Below are 22,090 nucleotides of genomic sequence, written 5' to 3'. Positions count from 1 at the left end.
CTGAAAGTGCAGCGGAGACGGTGGAAGCTGGCGAGTGGTTGGCGAGGCTGGATGTGCTGGTGTTGTTTGTGGCAGTTGTTGTGGATTCAGCCAAAGAACCGGTCTCCTCCAAGCAGGAAGTCATCTCGGAGACGGAGTGCCGTCTGATTCCTGCTCCGCCGCCCGAGGTCGAGTCGGTGTCGTGCTCCACCACGGGGGTCAGCATGGGGACGTTGTAGCTCTTAGAGCGGACCACCGGGTTCTTGGCGATGGGGGAGCTTCCCGGTTTGGAGGGCCAGGAGCGCTGCAAACGCTTTTCTGGAGAGAAAGAAAGAGAGAGAAAAAGAAAGATTCTTTTATACATTTGATTACTTTATCATTGAAAACACATAGCAACACCACAGAGGGCAAGAGCATGAGAACGCATGAACACGCAGGTGATCGTGGCGCCCGGTGTTCGTCATCTATAAACACATTTACGCTCTTAGGTACATACCGAGAAGGCAGGAGGAGCAGTGCAAGTGGGAAGATCCGTCTCTGGAATATAACCCATGAGTGCCGAGGTAAGGAGAGACCACCTTCTGGATGAGAGACTCCAGACGGAGGTAGACGTCTGTTACACCTTTAGATTCATGGACTCCCTGCACCAGACACACACACACACACACACACACACACACCAGTTTGCGTTAGCCAGTAATTGCTGCTTGTTGGCAGTTGGTAACGGAAACTTTCAAAGCTGTGAAAAAGATCTCGGGGTTAAAGAATGAAAGAATGTTCAATTTGCCTTTCTGTGATTTGATCTCACACTCAGTTACTGCACAAAGAATCAAAAGCCTGCGCGACATAGAGCCACAAATCATGATGGAGTGACACTAGAACGTGAACAGAAGAGCCAATCACATCAGAGTACGCACATGTGTACACATACTCGGATAAGAAAACAATAAACAAGACGTGTTCCGTGAGGACAGAGAACAACAGATGTCCAATTAGATAATGTAACCCACTGCAAAGATCATTTCTCACTTCTTTCACATCTAACTAGTTGTTGTTATAAAAATATTGATTCGAAAATGTAAATTCACCTTTTAAAGGCTTTTGCATATGACACATACCCATGTGTTATACATCAAACATTCCAGAATATTCTCAGCTCTCTATATAATGAGGACCAATTGTCCTCAGGCACAAGTGGAAAGAGAAAATATGGCCCTAAAGCTTAAAATGTATGTTCGATTTTTCATAAATTCTTCACATCTCTTGTGAAAACACACCTTTACTCATGTGGACGAACTGTTTTGCTGTTTGAAATTGGTTTACCAAAGGTTCAAGTTCACAAAAGCAGTGAGATATCTGAATACAATGCTAGATACATGTAAATAAATATCTAAAACCCAATTTTGTTTTATCGTTTTTTGAGTAGAAATGATGTGGTCCGTCACACCATTCGCCAAAATGATAAGAATGGGACTGAGAAATAAGGTAAAATAAAAAATAAATATTTTAAAAATGGAAACAGTGAAAAACGCGGTGCTGCGGGCGTCGACTTCAAAGGGTTAAGTAAATCAGAGGCAAATAAATGACTCTCATAATCGATGGACATCCATATGGGGCTGTTCTACGAACTCAGAGCCATGAAGACAAATAAACGACCACGTTTCTGTTTGAAAGCTTCAGGCTCTTGGTTTGCACAATAGTTGGAGTCCCCTCCACAATTTTGATAAATTTGGGACCACATCGTCCCGCCGAGGGGTTTGATACTCACTCCAGAGTCTTCACATCATAATAGAGAGAGCGGTCCTGTTTCAGTTCTCAACCGCAGCACAGACACAAACCACATCAGGAGAGCAGACGTCGGCGAATTGGCATCACAGAACGAAAAAGGAAATTACTAACAGATGAAACATGAAACAGCAAACATTCAGTGAATTGTTTTTTTTCTTCCCAAAAAACCTTTTGTCTTAGTTAGCCGCTCTGCTTTTGGCTCCTCACCTCGACCTGTCGATACGGAGTTCATCAACTCGCCACATAAAACAGGAAAATAAACGTGTCCGGTGGTGTATTTGTGTGTTCCCTTCCACACACTCCCCAGCAGTAGATTTGGGTCAGTGAGTCACCACCGTGATGTCCAAAGGGACCCACACAGAAACAGATGCACACACTCCCATCCAACTCCCTGACCCACATCTTACATCTGACAAATAAATGCCCGACTTTGTTCAGAGAAATGTACGCGTCTAGATTCGCAGAAGTCGAATTTCCCGAAGGCGGTTTAACTCAAACTAAATCTGCATAACTGTGAATAATATTGTGAATATCATACAATTAACCCTCCTGTTACCTTTAGGGTCAATTTGACCCCATTCAATGTTCAATGTTGGTGTTCTTTGGGGTCAATTTGACCCCAGGCTGTTTTTCACTGTGTCAAACATATAAGAAATATCAACTTTTTTATTTATTTAAAGGGCTATTTAGGTAGTCAACAAACAAACATAAAGTACCTCACACTTAAACTTGGGAAACAATATTAATTCTAATCATTTTCTGGAGGTTTTAATTGCTGGAGTCAAATTGACCCCGAGGGTAAAATATGTCAGTAAATGTGAAGTTAAAAGAAATCAAAGCGGTAAAGCCTGTAAATCATGTTTTGACCTCTGGGTTGGAAAACATCGCCTTGATGAGGAGAAACGGCAACATGTAGAATGCACCTTATTGTCAGTCACATTCATGCAAATTATGGATGTGACGAATTATGAATGTGACTGACAATGACCGATGACGCAGCAGACGAAGAAATCTGATGCGGTTGATGTGAAACACGCAGCGTGAACTTGAAAAATGCATTCCGTGTCGTCTGCATGAAGAGCACGGCGACATCGCAGTTAAATAACAAGATGATACGACAACAACAACAACTCTCTTCCGGTTCCCACGGGAAGCAAAGGCAGTGGATTATTATCTGTAAGCAGCTAAATCATAAAAAACCTGGTTCAGCCATTTACTCTTTTTTATATCTTTAAACTCTGAAAGTCAGACTTCTTACTTTGAGGTGATATTAGTAGCCTTCTGTTCCACCATATATATATTATTATTATTATTATTAATAATTATTATTAAATATATTAATTATTATTATATATATATATAACATATATATTTAGTTTTGTGTTTTATAATAATTTGTATTAATGCTCTGATGTGCACCGCTGCTGTGATTTTTGAAATTTCCCCACTGTGGGATGAATAAAAGGTATATATCATATCATATAGTTTATCTTTAAGTGTTTCCAATCGCACAGTGACTCAATCTATCCACAGGGGACGCATGAGTGGCTGCCCTCAGCAACACAATACTCATTTGACCCTTTGCTTCAATAGAGTTTACGCCAGTAATCCAGATTGATTCTTTTGAAGATTGAATTGCAGATCTTCCTGTTTATTGTGAGAGCAAAAGGGACAATGTAAACATGGTGAATTCACACAGGAACCAACCGACACGGGCCGGGTGCAGAGGGGGCAGAGTGGTCATGGGAAGTGGACTGTGCTCCGCGGAGATCCCTTCCTGTGAGATCCCTTTCCAAGAGAAACTCCCTGTACCCTCTGATCCGACATCTGTTGTCACTTACCCTCTTCCCTCAGCCTACAGCAGGCATGGATGTGTGTCTGTGCATGCCATATGTGTGTGTGTGTGTGTACCTGTAGTATTAGCAGCATCTGTATGATAGAAGGGGGAACTCTGGCTCGGGGTCGACACAGAGCCTCGTCCAGCTTCAGGTTGAGGGTGATGATGTTCCTGAAGTGGAGGAGAGCCAACTGACGCACCGATGGCTCCTTTCCCTGAGGAGACACATGCCAACACACACTTTTGTAACGTAAAGATCAGCGCGTGTGTGTGTTCGTGTGTGTGTGTACCTGTACGGGATAGAAGATGGCCTGCAGCATGGACAGAACATCACAGAAGAAGAAGTCCCATGTGTCGGCCAGAGTGTCCAGCAACTTCTGACCTGTAACACACACGAGCACGAAGACCAACAGCCAATCGCCACACAGTCACAGCCCACGCAGTCAACCAGAGACGATGTGCCGGCATGTTTAGGAAACATCTCGGCATCGTGTTCTCTGAGAACGTGACGTCGTCGCGGTGGATCGACGTGTTCCCAGGTCCATGACGGTGGGTCACGTCTGTAATGACACCTGAGGATGCTTCGAGCCCGGAGAATGACCAAATACTCTCTAGGCTTCATATTTTACAGCATTTACACACACACACACACACACACACACACACACACTAATATAGAGTGAACCAGAACAATGGGTCTGTGAGTCACTGTATGTACCGCAGTGTTTTCTGTCTCACTGACTGGAAGTTATGTGACGTTTTGAATCACTTCCTATTTGGTTGCAGTGACGACAGCACTGAAAATCTAGTCAGTGTGTGTGTGTGTGTGTGTGTGTGTGTGTCAAAGGAACTTCAAATAAAGGTCACACGTCTGCCACAACCAGGAGAACACGTTCATTTCAGTGTCTCACCTCCTCAATGGCTCGTTCTCGCTCTGACTCTTTGTGTGTGTGTGTGTGTGTGTGTGTGTGTGTTTGCCCACATGCCAAAAAGGTCCGTGATGGTGTGGAGATAAAGCCATGCTCCAACAGTTCAAACAGATAGTTCACGGGTTGACCCGGCGTCTCACATTTCAGTCAATCATTACATTCCTCTGGCAGACTTGTGATGTTTTTCACATGGAGATTAAAAAAACTCTGCATCGCGTCCCCATTCGGTTCTACCTTCATAGAAGTGGATCTTGTCTCTCAGGATCACCATGCCTTTCGTGAGCAGCTGGTTCTGAAGGTACTCCGTGAAGAAGGAGCCCAGCTCCGTCTTCAGCAGCTGCCTGTATACACAATAAGAGTGAAAATGAGAGCCTGTGTATCCTCTACACACATTACACCATGACTGCCTCAGCATGAACCATGCTAAGATAGATACATAGATAGATATATACATTATTAATCCCCAAGGGGAAATTCGTCGTCACAGTAGCAGCACCAATAAACTAAACACACGAGAATAAAATATAAAATATAAAAAACAGGGATGAAAGATATAGATGATATAGAAGTAAAATATAAATACAAAATGAAGTATATATATATGTATATCAAATGAAACATATATGTATATATATACATTAAAAACAAAAATTCTTGATTTTTTATGCATCAAAAAAAAAAAAAAAAAAAGCCATTTATTTTATTATTATTATTTATTGCTTATTACTTAATTTTATTATAGCTTAAAAAAACTCTAAAAAAATTATTTTTAATCCAGACCAAGTAAAAAAAAAAAAAATTAAAAAATTTGTTTGGTTTCCAGACCAAGTAAAAAAAAACCTGACAGTTTCTGAAAGTTTCATGAACAATGTTGTGTTTTTGTTTAATTATCAGTTTATTTTTTTATTTTAGTTTTAAGAATATATTTATATTTATTTTTTGAGTAAGCCGTAATGTAATCAGCAATAAATCAGAATAAAAGGCGAATAAAAGGCTTATATTTCAGTAATGAAATGAATCAGAATGACATGATATTTTTTTTTTTTTATTGCATTACAAAAAAAAAAGAACTTCATATCAAATATTTCTTTTTTTGTGACAGTCCTGTATATACACACACACAAACAATATAATATAATTAATTAATTAATTAGTTCTCGTGAACCGGACCGCTCCAGTGTTTAAACAGCAGCATGCTCAGGAAATGAGAAAAGATGTTGTTCCCACTGAACACAAAGGACATTTCAACAACAGGATTCTCCACTGATACACTGGAGAGAACACAGGTAGAGATTAGCCCGCCAGCTCTCACGCCGTTATTACAGGAAGGGAACGTGTGATCTTTGATCTTTGTCTAATCTTCGTCATGACTCCTGCCGTTTCTTGTACAGCAGGAGACACGAGGAGCAGCTGAGAGGGACGCAGCGACAAACACGGGCACTGGGTGTTCAATGTGTCAGGAGAGACCGAATGGAGCGAGCTGAAGCTGCCAGTGGGTGTATATGGGAGCAAGGGACGGTGGGAAAGAGTATAGCTCTCTTATTTAGTCAAATTTCTTCCTGAAATTCAAACTAGCTCAGACTCAACATTCGCCTTTCTTTTGTGAGTTAAAAAACAAACAAACTGGCAAATAAACGCAGAGAGACAGAGAGCTCACCTGACGCCTTCATTCAGAGAGTAGAGTTCATTCTCCCCCAGATCCTTCCTCTGGAAAACTGATATCACTGCATTGTGGATGCTAAGAGGAAGCACACAGCAGCCATTACTGGACAACTATTCAACCACTAATGCGGAGAATGATAGAATACAATTACATTAATCAACATTAAGCACGGTCACCACCTGACCAGCTGCTGAGAGGGAGCATCTCACACACAACAACTATTGACATTGCTTCAAACTGAGATACATTGTAGATTTGCACTGCGGCACATAGATAATACAAAATAAACAAAATAAAAGAGAGCAGAAAACCAGAAAAGGGTGAGGAGGGTTAATGAACACCTGTCCCCCCCTCCCCCATCAAACGAAGTGTCCCTGCTTTCACCCTCCACCATAGTGTCAATTATAGCTGAAACACCATCAAAATAACCAGAGAGAGAGAGAGAGAGAGAGAGAGAAGAAAAGGCTCAAGAGGCCGGCTGAGATGAAAAGAAGAGTGATGGATGCAGATAAAAAGAGAAGATGGACCCTCAGGGAAGAGAGACAGAAGGAGGCGGTGCTTATGTGTGTGTTTGTATTCACATGTGAATTATGGCGCTAACAGAGCTTTCCCGCCAGCGATGTTTATTCTGGGGAAAAAGGCACACGAGCACACATGTCTCCGTGTGTCTGAACATGCAGGCGTGACAGCTTCACCAGGCGTGTACGCAAGACCAACAAACACATATTCAGTCAAATATGTCAAGTGAACCGACCACGGCTCACACACTAACCTGTTCCAAGTGGCGTTGGTCCCGGCCCTTCTATGCTGGGTCCCCCTGTCCCTGCTGCACTCCTCAGCCAGTCCCCCAGTTGTCCCTCCTCCTCCTCCTCCTCCTCCTCCTCCTTCTCCTCCTCCTCCTCCGGTCTTCGCCTGCGAGAGGTCGGTCAGACTGGAGGACGAGTTGCTACCCAACCTCAGCTTGCTGTGGAGAGTCCTTGAAATACAGAAGACAGAAAGGGAGAAATAATTATCCGAAGAAAATGCAGTACATTGTGCTACTGGATGACACCGGCGGAGCCACGCCCACTTTCTACACCTAGTGGAACCCAGTGGTGGGAAATAACATGTAAAAGTCAATAGGAGTTTATTTTTTATTTTTAAGAAACTTCCAAAATCTTCAAAAGTGTTCTCTTGCAGGATGTGTTTGTTGTTTATGTCAACAACCAAGGCCCCGTACTAAACATTAAAAAAACACTTATAAAAACTCAAAATCAGCAGAAAGTCTGCAGAGAAAAGACATTACTGCTGCCCACAAACACACTATCATCATGCCTGATTTTAAAGGCTGACATTACCTCTCGTCGATGGGTAATTAAATTGTTTTGTTTGCCACCTGTTGATGTTTACACACGCGATGGCTCCACGCTACTTTAAACAGATACAGTAGAGAGACAAGTGGGTACAGGAAGCCATTCAGGAGGAGGGTACATTGGCACTGAAGGAGAAACATTGAAAATGGAGAGGGGAGAGGGGGGGGGGTGTAAGACAGATGAGCAGATAGAGGGCAAGAAAGAGGAAGAATGAGGAGGAAGGCAGAAATGAAGCTAAAGGAGGTATAAAAGAGTCAGAGCAGAGGGAACCACGAGAGAGTGAAGTGAGGAATGGAGACACGAGGAAGAGGAACAACGAGGAGGGAGAAGGAGTGAGGAGGGAGGCAGAGGAGAGAGAAACTAACGGAGTTCACTTTCAGCCGTAAAAAAGGTGCAGGAGGAAATGAAACTCCAGATTCTATTGAATCCCTAGATTTAAATATGTGCACATAATAATAATTAGTTTTGGGTTTAGTTGTTGTTCAGGATGTGTGTCGGGGTGTGGGCCGTGCTTATGATGGTTAGGATTCACAGTGAAGGAATACATTGGGAGAAAAGGTGATCCTCTGTGCTCATGGGGCTCCGTCTCACCCTTTCACATGCCCTTTTTGACATTGTTCTCTCATTTCACTTATCTCCCTCCTACTCCTTTTACTTCAACTTTTTTTCTTTTCTACCCTCTTCTCTCTCTGTCCCGTTTCCATTCTGTGCCACTCGGTGACCATGGGAAGTGAGCTTTTGTGCCTGTCAAAGGAACAAAGGAACCCTTTGAGGTTCAAGAGCTGCCAAGAGGGAGGGGAAGGATTTAAAGGTGACACACATTTCACTTCCTCCTCCTCTTTCTTCTGCCTTTGTGAGGCCCAAGACAGATTCAGGCTGTAAACACATGCCGACTTGATGTCTCGGTTAGTTTTTACTCTCATCTGCTGTGCAACTCTTTTTTGTTTTAATACCTTTGTAATGATCCATGTCACAAAAGGAAGAAGAAAGAGAAAAAGTGTGTGTGTGTGTGTGTGTATATTTGTGTGTTTTTGGTCCTTCTCTCAACCTGGATCTTAGTTCAACTCCACATTAATAGGTCAGTGTGAGAAACACGAGCCTGAGGCTTAGATACACACACACACACACACACACACACACACACACACACACACAAGTGCACAAAGCCCCATACACACTCACACACACACACAACTTTTGTTGTGAGGATGAATTTCCACATTTTCTCAGAAAAGGTGCAGTTTTCTGAGAGAATGCCTGTGCGCCTGCAGAGTGGATGATACCGAGTCTGAGTTGTCAGCTTGGTGGAAAAAGGGTTCTACATTTAGTAATTTAAAGATTAGTAGTAGGCTACACCCCGGAAGTTTATAACGCGCCTACAACAGAAAGAGTCGAATGAGAGAAAATGCTGCGGTCTAATTACTAAACAAAGGAGGATATGGGGGATGTTTGCATGAATTGAAAGAATGAATGAGGTCATTGAGGAATGTATGTGAGTCACTTCCGTCTACCTTTTAGTGTCACAGAGAAGAAGGAACAGAGAGAGAAGAAGGAACAGAGAATGTGTTGGAGATGCAGTGAAACTCTCTGAATAAGATCGGTGTGTGTGTGTGTGTGTTCCTACCTCCTAAATGAGCCCTCTCGTTCCATGTTAGCCTTGACAGGCAGCTGCGACCTTAGCGACCGCCTAGCAACCACCACTGACGAATCAGCATCTGAAAAAGGTCAAATTTATAGCGGGAGAGAACATCGTCTTCATTTTTTTTTTAAACCACACCTGAAGTAACAAACTCAACGGGCTGTTGTGGAGACGACTTTGGAGTTTGAACCCCAAGGCTCGGTGTCACTGGGACACTCGAACAGAGCGCAGCCACCGTTCGTGTTATCAGAAACACACACTGTCACTATCAAATAAAGAAACGGCGATCTCATATAAATCACATGACAAGCTGCAAAGTGCTCATTAAAGTAAAGTACTAAGTCAGGCAGGTGACAGATCTTCACAGACAGACAGGTGTCACCGCTCTGCGTTGAGCTAACAGGACACCGCCAACTCATCAAGTTACACTAAAGTGGGCGAGACAAACATTCGATCCTACCATCAACTCAAATTCCCCTACACACACACACGCACACGCACACACACAGAGGCTACGCACACACACAGGGAAATGACCACCCTGCAGCAGGTTTGTCTGCTCCTCTCTGGCAGAAAACCAAACCTCGGGTTGGAGTTCTGCCTGAGCCGACAAATCATCAGTGTCTGTTTTAAGAGCAATCTCCTCCCCATGAGTCCTGAAGTCTCCCAGTGTTTAATAAAACACTTTCAAACGATGCCCTGCACAAAAATCCTGGAGTATGGTACATGAAGTCCCCATAAATAACACTTAGTGTGAGAGGAGATTAATCTAAGGACACAGCATAATGAGTACAACTGGCTTAAGGTGGATAGTATGATATAGGTGTAACACTGAGTTGTTTCACGTTTGGACTGAGTTGATCATTTCCAAACAACATATCAGATCCTACTCACTTTTTTCAGAAGTCTTCCACAACTTGTTCTTTCTCTCCGTTTCAAGCAGCACCAACCACGACAAGAAAGAGACACGAATAACTCCTTCATGTGTGTGAGGGCTGCACACCTCTTCAGCGCAGCAGGTACCAGCGCTTCACCTGAAAGCACCCGACGTGTCGGAGCTGCTCCAGAGCCGCGCGAGCTGCGAGCTGTCCGCGCAGCTTCAGGGACAGTGCGCGCGCGCGTCAGAGGGGGGGGGGAGAGAGAGAGGGACCTCAGGTCGAGAAAGAGAGAGAGAAAGATATGAGAGAGAGAGGGAGAGAGAATGCTGGTGTGTGTGTGTGGGGGGGTGGGGGGGAGTGTGTCTGTGTCAAGACAATAAAGACATATGTATACATGAGGCTTTGTATGTGCATGGGTCGATGGGTGAGACATGTATCTGGCAGCCTATGGAAAGTGTTAGTGGTTCAGTGTGTGTGTGTTTGTGTGTGTGTGTGTGTGTGTGTGTGTGTGTGTGTGTGTGTGGGAGGAGGAGGGGCTTGGTGGGGGGGCGTGTAGTTATCTGCATACATAACAGTTGAGAAGACTTTCTTTTGCTCCAAGGCTTCGAGCCGCTGTGTAGTTCTTAATAATTAACGTTCAGTCACAATGTCGCATGTTCACAACATGCAGGATTAATGTGACCAAAAGAGTGAAGACGATAACTTATCAAGAAAATATTAATGATGCCATAAGGAAAAATCTTCATCATTTATAAATATATGATATGAATATTATTGGCAATACCAGTTCCCACATTATACGTTATAATACTGCGATACTACGTTTGACTTCTATATGGCTCATTGTGGAAAGCAACGAATCACGTGTTACTCCTATTACCACTTCTGCTAGGAAAAGAAGATGAAAGCACCGTGATGTCCAGCTGGGTCTTGTTGTGGTATGCCATCATGGAGAAGAAGAAAGAAAGAGTCTAAATTCACAGTCAGAGAGTCATTTCCTAGCAGATGAGAGCATCTCGTCAGCAGGAGACAAAAGGAGTCTCAGTTGACTCCATCATGTTTAATTCATAATGAAATAATTCATAACCAACCCAATACAGCAGCAGCCCACTCAAAACACTGGACAATACACTGAGTGCTTTAACTGCCAGAGGAGAAGGCCACTCCGCGGCTACAGCCTTCTGTGTGTGTGTGTGTGTGTGTGTGTTTATGTGTGTGTTTTCACTTGTGAGTGATCAACTTTCGGCATCAGTCTATATCTAATGTAAAGATCTCTGCATTAACCACAGAACTCAATGTGTGAGACAAACTGCACCGCATAGAAAGACACCGAGTAGAGCTCACACACGCAACAATGTGGGTAATAAGGAACAGTCTACCGGTCAAGGCCAGATTGTAATCTAAAAGTTCTCAGGACCATAAAACCACACACACACACACACACAGCACCTGGAAAAATACAGCTCACCCAGAGTTCACTAATCACTGAACATTATATAAACAGAGTGTTACTAACGTCTCTGCGTAGACACCCACCCACACACACATACACACACACACCCACACACACACACACACACACACACACTATTTTGGCACATACAGATATTGTAGACGTGCTCGCCTTCTTAAATAATGGCTGGCACACAACACACCACATATCAATCAGTTTCTGAGGATATGTGCGTGTGAGTGTGTGTGTGTGTGTGTGTGTGGGGGGGGGTTTTGATCATGTGACCATCAAAAAAACTTGCAGTAAATGAGTGCGGTGAGCTTTTTTTGCTGTTAGCAAGTGTTGGGGACATTCTTTCACACGTGAGACTTGAAGAGGAACTAGTTAACTACAAGAGAGAGAGAGAGAGATAGTGAGTGTGTGTGTGATTTTGAACATCCATATTATTATCTAATCCATTTCACGATATCTGAACAATTTCTTAGTTGAGATAATTTCAGATTATGCCTTTATTGTGCCTAATTGTTTCACTTTAATGGCAACAACACAAGGTTGATCAGGTTTACGGCTGTAATTTTTATTTTTACAGCAGACTTAAAGTTAATTTGAATAAAGACACGATAGGTTCAAAAACAACCAAAGCCTCCGTTCCCGGTGACCTTTTCGATCTTTTCGAAAAAAGTTATATAAAAGTAAAAAAGTAATGAAAAGTAAAAAAGTAATCCAAATATAACCATGTAAAAACCGGAAAAAATAATAAAAAAGTAATAAAAATTTAAAAGTAATTAAAAAGTGAATAAGTCATTAAAAAGAAAAAACGTAATTTAAAGTAAAAAAGTAATGAGAAAGTAAAAAAGTAATAAAAGTAATAAAAGGTAAGATTAATAAAAAAGTAAAAAGTAATACAAAAGTAGTAAAAAGTAACAAAGTAATACAAAAGTTAAAAAAGTAATAAATCGTCATAGAGTAATAAAAAGTAAACGGTAATAAAAAGTAATAAAGTAATAAAAAGACGGAAAACAAATGCATAAAGTATCGAGGTTCATTTTAAACTACTATGAAAAACAAATACAGTTACTAACCAAGTCATTAAGTTGGTATGAGTCTGCGTTTAATCTGCTGCATCTGGTCAGGTCAGTCAGGAGAAAAGGTGGAAAGACGACAGAGCGTGAGATCTGGCACATGCGCAAAGGATAGTCCCCAATTAAACGCGTAGATATGCACAATATCTAACCCAGGGGTGTAAAACCTTTTGCAACGAGGGCCAAATTTGATAAAGTGAAGATGCCCGGGGGGCAATAGATTGGCCCACGGGCCGGACTTTGGACGTGCCTGGTGTGGAGATAGTGTTTGTTTATGTTCAGCTACGCTCCGTCTCCAGCGTCTATTTAAACACACACACACACACACACGGGCACATTAGGCCGACACAAACAAACACACACAGTGGACACGGACGAGGGGGGAAGAGCAGCTCTCTGGCCCGAGGAGACAGCAGCGGGGACCTGTAAGGACTCACGGAGCCCACATTACAAACCCGACGCCTCGGCTCACACACAGCATGGTGACATTGCACACAGCGCGGTTACATCACAACCACTGACAAGAGGAGGGGCGTGCAATACATTCACAATAAAATGCCCCTCAATAACAACGTCATCATTCTCCGATCCGTCTTCTCCCTCTGCGATCGGAGCAGAACAGCAGATGACGCCGTTGACCTCAATTCACCACCTCAGAGTAGTTTAGAAAAGGGCCACAGGAACAAAGTCTTTCCTTGAAGCCGAGTAACCGCGGAGCAAAGCCAGCGCTGACCTGTCCTCACCCAGATCAGAAGGGTTCCCCTCCAGGAGCACCTGGTCCACAGCTAGAGGTCAACGCCTCCTTCAAGGGCAGCGGAAGTTAGAGGGAAAGCTACTCGTGTATTAATGAGTCCATAAATGAGTGAGTAGACGGAGAGTACGAGGAGGGACACAGTTATTTTATTTCCCGTTTTGTTATTTATTAATTTATTTGATCTAATCTTTATTGTATCCTTTTCCCCCGCGTATACCCTGTGACATTATCATTTGATGAAATGCAAAAACAGCAAACACAACAACACATTTAAAGCCAAAACTACACACATTATCAGAGAACGATACTCGTTTCCAGATCTAAAGGGTTTGTTTGTAGGGACAACAAATACAAGGGGCACTGTTTAGTAAACACACACACACACACACACACACCTTCACGAGGCCCACATGGAAACTCTCAGTCAGATGAGGGTTATGTAATAGGTATTTATCCATGTTTATATATATTAGAGACATCTGTGGATGGTCGTTGAACCGCAACAACAATCAGTTTGGAGATATGAGACCGATGTAGTGAATGTTACCTTGTTGTGATAATATCACTATCACTTGGTCTCTTGCTGTTTCTGTGTGGCTGACAACCGAGATGGTTAAAAGTCTCACGACAGGCGGTGACATTATATTTGTGTCGTGTTGGTAAGCAGCGATACATCATTGCCAAAGGATTCGTCACGTTGATTTAAAGACGACATCCCCCATAAACACTGGGTTCTTATCCCATGTGTTTGTCTTACCGACTGAAGAGGAATTCATTTAATCCACTGCATCTTTTATTTCCTCCCCCATCGGACTTTGTGGTTAAAGCTGGAGTGACCACTTCCTGTATCGCCCTGTGAACAACGCAGCACAGTTTACATCATGTGACCTGTTTCCACCCTGTGTGGAAAGTCATGGTGCAATGCAGTCAGCCTGACTTGCTATCTGTGCCACCTGCAGTGCACATAGGTCAGGTTATAAAAGATCATGAGGCTCTACAACAGATCACCTCTTGCCAGATCGTAATATTTACACAATGTTGATCTGAACTTCACACATTTCATTTATTTACACTCCACACATACATTTCATTTTCATTTACACTCCACACATACACACACTTTGCATTTTGCACACTGTCTATATTTAATATTTTTATATTTAATTTAATTTGTCATTAGTATTGTGTATTGTGTATGCATATATGTTGTATATATACATATATATTTTATTTTATATTTTACTTTGTATACTTCTTGTATATATCTATATCTTTCATCCCTGTTTTTTATATTTTGTTTTATATTTTATTTTTATTCTTGTGTGTTTAGTTTATTGGTGCTGCTACTGTTACGACAAATTTCCCCTTGGGGATTAATAAAATATATATCTATCTATCATCTTTTTTTTTTAAACGCTTGCATGTCAGTAATTAGAAATGAGTAATTGCCTTAGCTGCTGTTCGTTGGTGCTGTTCAGTGGTGGCACTGGCAGGCCTCATTCGCATTGAAATAAAGACGCCCTGGAATTGAAAGATGGCAGCGACAAGCCTGGAGGCAATAAGCAGCTCGAACTGGGACGTGGAGATGTGCAACACCGGTGGTGAAGCCGTCTCTCGGACACACCTCTGTTCTCAACATTTCCTTCAAGGGTGGCTTAACATTCCTGTCTTCGCTTTTGTCAAATATATAAACACACCCAAAGAGTTCAGGAAGTGTTGACATCGGATCAACTCGGCACTGCAAACAGAAAGATACACTCTTATTACAAAGGAAATCCCTGAAAGTCATCCACACTCTAACCATTGGGTCACAACCTTTTGGCTTATGACCCCTTGAGAATCATTTCTAAAAAGGTCGAAAAGTTAAGAGGACGTATTATTTGCTTTCAGAAATACCACTATATGGTTGCTTGAATATTAATTTAGATGTGTGCAATAAACAGATGCAACGTCCAGTTTCTTACGTGAAAGGCGATTTTATTTCTGATTTCCAACTCAAACCAAAAAGCTAGATTCCCTGCCAAATTCCATCCGTTGTCACACATTGTCACCTGTTCTCAAAACTCAAAAGGTCAAACACGGTGTGCTTGTGCCAGTCTAGCAACACCCAGAGCTCCTCCTGATTATATTAGCCGTTGTCCTAATTGACAGTGGCCCTCCGCCACCTAGTGGTGGGAGGTTGAACAACAACAACACACGGACGCACTGCTGTCCACAGCTCCTGATGCGAGTGTCACTGGAGCAGAGGAGTCCCTGAAGGCCACACACCTCCAGGCACGAGCTGCATAAGGACCGCGTACAGGAGCAACGTGTGGGCGTAAAGCCAGCTCCGTCTGCAGTTTATTTTACACAAGCTGGAAGAAACCAGAAATATGTGGGAGGTCTGTGTTGAAAGGGTAATGCGAGACGTGTGTGTTTGGCTTCCCCTCATGGTTGACACTTTTAGAACCATCCTCACAGATCTTCAACGAATCTAATAGAACAGTGAAGCATATAAAGAGCATCATTATTATTATTATTTCAGATCGCATAGTCATTAGACAAAACATAACCGGAGCGGCAACAACTGTCACCGAAGTTTGAGTAAATCTGATGTCTAGATCTCGTGTGAGTTCACCTGTAAACACTGCACTTGGCCGTGGTTCACAGACGCCTGAAAACTAAGCACCACCAAAATAATCATATATATTGAGGTTACTCAAGTTTATTACAAGTCCTAAATATCTTCCAGATATTTTTAGTATTGCCAGGACGAGAACATTCCTCAGTAAGTTAACCTCAAACATATACAGCATTCAAATAACTTGAAAAATGACCTTGCCCCCAAGGTGACACGGCTCAATGCAGACTAAGATCCCGACCCCAACGCGCGTCGTGTTTTTACAGTGCAGCGTTCGTAGCACAGCGGGGACATTTATTGTTATAATGTCCCGGTAAGTCTCCTTTTCCTTCCTCCCTTCCTCCCTCTGGCCTCTTTTTCTCTGGACTGACGGTGCTATTGTGTGCATTGTCTCCATGGTGACGGATATTAAACACCGAGTCACACCTCACAACTGTTTCCTAATCGGCCCTGAAGCCAGAAACTGTTGAATACGCTCTGGATAACAGGAAGGAGTAAATCCTGCCCTGTGGAAATAGAAATTAATGATACACAATTGAATATTCCCATCGAATGCAACTCTTTCTGATTATAAAGCGTGTCAATACGGTACATTCAATATTATTATATTATATATTTGTTGACATTACAACAATTTGGAAAGGGGCTGATAATAAAAAGAACTACAAATACATAAATGATATTTGTTCGGGTTCATTGTGACCAAGAGGCATGCTGAAGAGATATTGGTTATTAAAATATGAACAGCAGAAATACATGAATTAATGTCATTCTTATCTTCCTATTGATGTATGTATATATATACACACATATATATATATGGTCCAGTCACATCAATTCATTTAAAACAACTTTTATTTATTAAGTTTTTACAAATAAAGTAACAAATTTCACTGTAATGTAGCGCAAAGTTTTTTTAATATGAAGCTTGAACACTCTATACTTAGTGCAAAACATCCCGTTAAAGGCTGCCGATGACTCCCCACATGTATTTTATTGTTTTTTCTTTCATTCATTCATCCATATTTGTTTTATCTCACCACCAGTACAATGTCAAACACGATACAGGAAAAGGAAACCACTGAATTAAGAGTGGTGCAGACAATAAAACTGCCGATAACTGAGAATAAGTGAGGAAAAAAAACAACATGAAAGCATCCGAGAAACCAGAAACACTTTTAACGTGTTGAGAACGTTGTTTTCAGGAACAGAGAAACTGTCGCTGGGCTTGAGACTCGACATCATTCCACAAGAGCAAGCTACAGGAAACAGAGAGGAGATGCACTGAATCGAGCTGTGTGTGTGTGTGTGTCTGGATCTGTTGGTGCATTAAAAGGCTTTTTTATTTCTGTATTTATTTATTTTTATTACACGTGGGCACTACAGTAAAAAGCATTAATGTTAGCAAGTGCTAAACAGACACAAACTGTGTACACACAAGCTGAGTTTAATGCGAGCAAGTCTGAAACAAGTATTGCTACCAAATGTGTGTGTGTGTGTCATCAGAAAAAGAATCCTACTTTCCCACTTCATCTTCAGGAAACTTCTCAATGAGTGCGCCCACACTGGATAACTCTCCAGCCTTTCACAGTAAGAGTCCTTCCACCACAACTCTAAATTAAACTTCACAACAATTGCACCCACTGTTTAAATGTAAAGGTGGAAAAAAGAAGGAAAAAAAGAAAGAGGAGTCCTCCAGCGGGGGACAAAACCGTCCAATCAAACTGTGACCTCACAGCTTGACAGCAGACTGTAACTTTAAATAATATTGCATTGTAGTCACTGCAGTTTCTTTCATAGTCATGATGTAGTAGAGACACAGCAAAATATGATCAAAACTCTACTGTGAAATTATTTGAGGCTGGAGCTCCAGAGTGATACCTGGCAACTAAAAACAGCTCCAGTGAGTGAAAGCAGTAAAAAAAAAACCCACAGAATTTAGTTTTTATTATTTAGCTCTGGCGTTTTCACTCCACTGGCAAAAAAAACAAACAAGCGACGTGGCGCTAAGTTGGAGGCATCGCTAAAGGTTTGACTTCAACAGATCATGATAACCAGAACTAAAAGTGGCTCAATGAGTATTCACAGCTTCAACCAAACCTGCCTAGCGATACAAATGTTGTAGAAAATATCCCCAATCAATGAGCAGAAGCAACGGGTTGTGTTTGTACAGAGTAATAACCCGTTCATGTTTTTAAGGGATTCCAGAACAAAAGGGGAAAAAATGGAAAAAATGAACGGCGACCGTTGACGTGCGAACAGGGACCCCCACGGCAACGTGAGAAGTGAATGTCAGTTTGTCCCATTAGCACGGACAAATGAAAAGAGGAAACCAAACAGGGCGTCAAGGGAATGGAAAACCGTTATCATCACTTCCATCATCACCACCGCCACCAGTGTTCCCAGTCAGTCCCACCGCCACCTCCACCGCCAGCTCTTCTGCCCTCAAAGATGTCTCAATGCCTGAATGTTTTCGGTTCTCAGATACGGAGGCGTTCCCAACCGACTCGGTTCAGAAGACGGTCGAGTTCGGCTGGCTTTGTAAATGTTTGTATTAAATGCTGAGCGAGCCGGTGTCTTTCCTAGTTGGAAAACAACGGTTTGCATTAGAGGAGCAATTAGCTTCTAACGATGAGCGACGGCGTCCTATGAAAACAACGTTTCATGCCAACGTTATTTTACTTTTTAGCGGTTTCTGTATTTCTTTGTTTCTCGGTTCTCTTCTCGGCTCAGTTGGATCGCGCCAATCAGGAATCAGCGGGCTTTGAATCAGAATCTGATGGTGGTCACTCTCACTACAAGTCAACTGGACTTTCAGAGCAGGACCAACATTCCTGTTCAGCCCGCTTCAACGGACCGACCTCGTGATGGACCGGGAGTTCAACATTTAGACACGCAAAGTCAAACATTTGTCTTTCACCAGTTCTTTGATCTGTGCTTGGTTGAAACATCTTTAGGGGATTGGGAGGAACACAACCCCCACTACAGTGGAGCCGCATCCACACTACGAATGTGACCTCTGCTGACTTTACGCCGCTCTCGAAAACCCAGAGGGGTTCAAGCTTCAAATACAATCTTCAATCAACCTCCTCCTAAAAACGGGAAAAAGTATTCCCGTTCAACTTCCTCCAATTCGATATCTACATTTAAAACCCTGAAAATAAAACGTCACTGATAAACCCTCCAGTTCCCTCCACCTTGCATCATGTTGGTGGCGTAACGGGCCTCGCGCACAGAAACAACACCGACCTCGTTCCATCCCAAGTGGACAATCTCATCGGCTTAGAGGGCAGCAGAGTCGGGGGTCACTTCGCCTCTCCGTCACTTCGTGGAGCAAAGCTGTGGAACGACTTTTACTTTTTGGGGCAAACGCACTCGAGTTGAAATCAAAATCAACCACACGCCAGCTGTCGAGCACACGGCGTCTGCACCGACCGGCTGCTCCGTTCGCTCCAGCTCAGACTTCAAAGTGACACCACCCAAACGTCTCCACGCCGGCTGCCACATGTGCTTACCTTGACCCGAGTCCCCCCGAAAGAAACGAGCAACAGGAAGGAGGCAAGGCACTAGTAAGTTCCTCCAGTATTTACCGGAAGCTCGGGGGAAGCGAAAGAGCAAAAATAGAAAGACATTTTTTTTGTTTTTGTTCTTTCAAGTACATCAAAATGGACACCATCGGTTTATACATTCACATTCATCTCACACAACCTGGGAGGAAAGGGGAGCGGAGGGCGATTTAAAGTGTCTGATATATAAGTACTGTATTAAGAAAAGAAAAGAATAGCGAGCGTGACTTTATGATCTAAATATCAACTATCCTGCCGTTCACTTGTAATCAGGCTCGGAGGTCAGTTTCGACTTTCAATTCAATCGGTTCTGAAAAAGGAACTGAAGCTGCGGGTTGTCGGTTGTCGGTAAGGCGTTTGGCCCATTCTTGAAGAGAAGTGTTCTCAATGTTCACATTTCGCTGAAAGCAGTGAACTGAAAGTGAAAGGACCCCCGAACCGTCCTCCGTCTGCCTTTTTGACATTTCTTTAATTTGTGATATTTCACCCTAAAACTAATGTCGTCCAACAACATTCGCGAAGAATAAACAACGATCATCACAGTGTTTCCACATCGTACTCCGATGAGCGCGTAGAACGGGTCCATCGACAGAACACGTTTCTTAGTTTCAATTTAAATAGAATAATTATCATTAACAACAATGTACATTGCAATCATTCCAACACACGCGTTGAAACCACCCGAATGGAGACGCACACGACCGAGGCATTAGTCCGTGGATGTGTGTGTAGAACGGCTGCTACGCCTCCAACAATGTGTGTGTGTATTTACATCAATCTGGTTGTGTGTGTTTCTGTGAATGTCTCATGCACTGCGAGTGTGTGTGTGTGTGTGTGTGTCAGATTGCTAGCCGGGGGGGCAGCAAGCAGAACAAACCCAACGAAACAAAAACCAAAATAAAACAACAAAATGGAATCATCATGGCTGACATTCTAAAAAATAAACAGAGACACAAACTGTACAGGGACTCTGATATTATTCTGTTAACAAGGCCACTTTTTCACACGGAGTTCTCTCTTGTTTGGGCTGCTCTAGAAGCTTTCTGCTGTTATTGCTTCGAATGGCAACAGAGAGGCGGAGAGAGGGACGGAGGGAGAGGTGGAGTCGTGATGGTGACGGAGGTGTTTCACGCGGCCGTCTTGGTCCGGTCGGTGCCGGAGTCGCGGGGAACGAGGCGAGGTGCTCTCTCTGTTCCTCTCCCTCGCCGACCGCCGGTCTCTCCTCCGTCTGTTTGTCAGAACAAGACACAGACGGCAGCGGAGGAGGAGGAGCTGTCGCTGCTCGGCTCCGGAGTTTAAATCCTGGATTTGTTCTGGTTTTTCTTTTTCTTTTGTGCTTTAAAATGAGGAACATTTCCAAATTCTGAATACTTAAGAAAAAAAACACTTCCCGACCACCCTGACCACCCTCTCATCTGATATTAAAGCGTTGACCTGCTGCGGTGCATCCTTCCTTTTGAGCTTACATTGCTGGATGAAACCCGCCAGTGGCCAGCCACGCTCCCCTCTGCATCCACCAGGCACCTTTTATAGAGCGACAACTGCATTTTTTGCCTGTTATTCTCGTCTACAAGCGCTCGAGATCATCTTAATACTCGGCATGAAGTGCGCATACACGACACCTCACACACCAACAGTATTTAACGGCAATCCCGCTCCCTGTCAACATCTCTTTGGCCTTTTAACGTTGCTCTCACGAGTCTTTTCCTTTATCCTTGAGCATGCGGCTGCCTGCCACACACACACCCAGTCAAACAAATGGAGATCCCGTGACTGCTTCTCACACACACACACACACACACACACACACGTGGATGGATGCAGAGGTGAGATGCATCACGACACACTTTATTGGCCTCGACGCACTCTTCTTCGCTCCTCTTCATTCCCTGTTTGATCTTTTCTGTTCTTGAAGCGGTCAGCTTCTGTCCCTTCCAACGCCTCGCTCTCCACGCCGCTCTGGTTCCTCCATCCTCTCCAAGCCGATCAGGCCCCGGAACACTCTGTTCAACACCGGTCCGGTCCAGTCGGCCGGGATTCAAACCGGCCTTCTCCCCCGGTCCTACGTGGTCCTCATGTTGGGTCCTCCCGGGTTGCTGACGGACTTCTGGTGAGAGTTGGTCAGATGGAAAGCCTGGAGCGGCCCCTGACCGGGAATCTGGCCCTGCCCACCAACCGTGGCGGGGTAGGGGCCCAGCGGCTGGGAGGTGCTGACCAGTAGAGGCCCAGGCTGTGGGTTTGACAGACCGTGAGCCGGACCGGACCATTGTGCACTGTAGGCAGCAGTGGGGGGGTAGTGGATGAACTGGGGAGGTTGGGGTGGGGTGGAGGAGGCAGGGGGGTGGCACAGGGAGCCCTTGTGGGTGGCCAGAGAGGTAGCGGTGGTGGAGTTTGTGGGGAGGTGGGCTGAACCTCCAATGCTGCTGGGACACAGCTGGCTGGGAGCGGAGAACTTCCTGTTCAGGCTGGCTGACTGGATGACCTGGAGAGACACACGAGGAAACCGTAACGCTCATTACCGTCGCATTGAAAATGCGGAAGGTTATGTTT

The 22,090-nt window shown here is 43.5% G+C and overlaps 2 protein-coding genes across 12 annotated transcripts in view; both read right to left on the bottom strand.

Moving 5' to 3' along the window:
* Positions 1–4: 4 nt before the first annotated feature.
* Positions 5–10,266, bottom strand: LOC130200897 (proline-rich protein 5-like; the record flags this gene model as incomplete). Its single annotated transcript, XM_056425471.1, has 9 exons — positions 10,082–10,266; positions 9,173–9,263; positions 6,969–7,172; positions 6,191–6,271; positions 4,768–4,874; positions 3,895–3,986; positions 3,679–3,819; positions 476–620; positions 5–297 (listed from the first exon to the last, which is right to left on the bottom strand). Coding segments are annotated over exons 2-9 (1,089 nt in total), but the record flags the coding sequence as incomplete, so codon positions are not given.
* A 6,545-nt stretch (positions 10,267–16,811) lies between these two features.
* Positions 16,812–22,090, bottom strand: part of wnk1b (WNK lysine deficient protein kinase 1b) — a 79,659-nt gene continuing 74,380 nt past the window's right edge. For all 11 annotated transcript variants that reach the window (XM_056424297.1, XM_056424301.1, XM_056424299.1 and 8 more), the window contains one exon: positions 16,812–22,022. In XM_056424297.1, coding sequence (XP_056280272.1) covers positions 21,603–22,022 — 420 coding nt within the window. In that variant the 3' untranslated portion in view covers positions 16,812–21,602. The remainder of the gene's footprint in view (positions 22,023–22,090) is intronic.

Source organism: Pseudoliparis swirei, chromosome 10, assembly GCF_029220125.1.
Source record: "Pseudoliparis swirei isolate HS2019 ecotype Mariana Trench chromosome 10, NWPU_hadal_v1, whole genome shotgun sequence".
Lineage (NCBI taxonomy): Eukaryota > Metazoa > Chordata > Actinopteri > Perciformes > Liparidae > Pseudoliparis > Pseudoliparis swirei.
The sequence above is the reverse complement of the archived record's forward strand: the minus strand, read 5'-3'. Positions and strand labels throughout refer to the sequence as shown.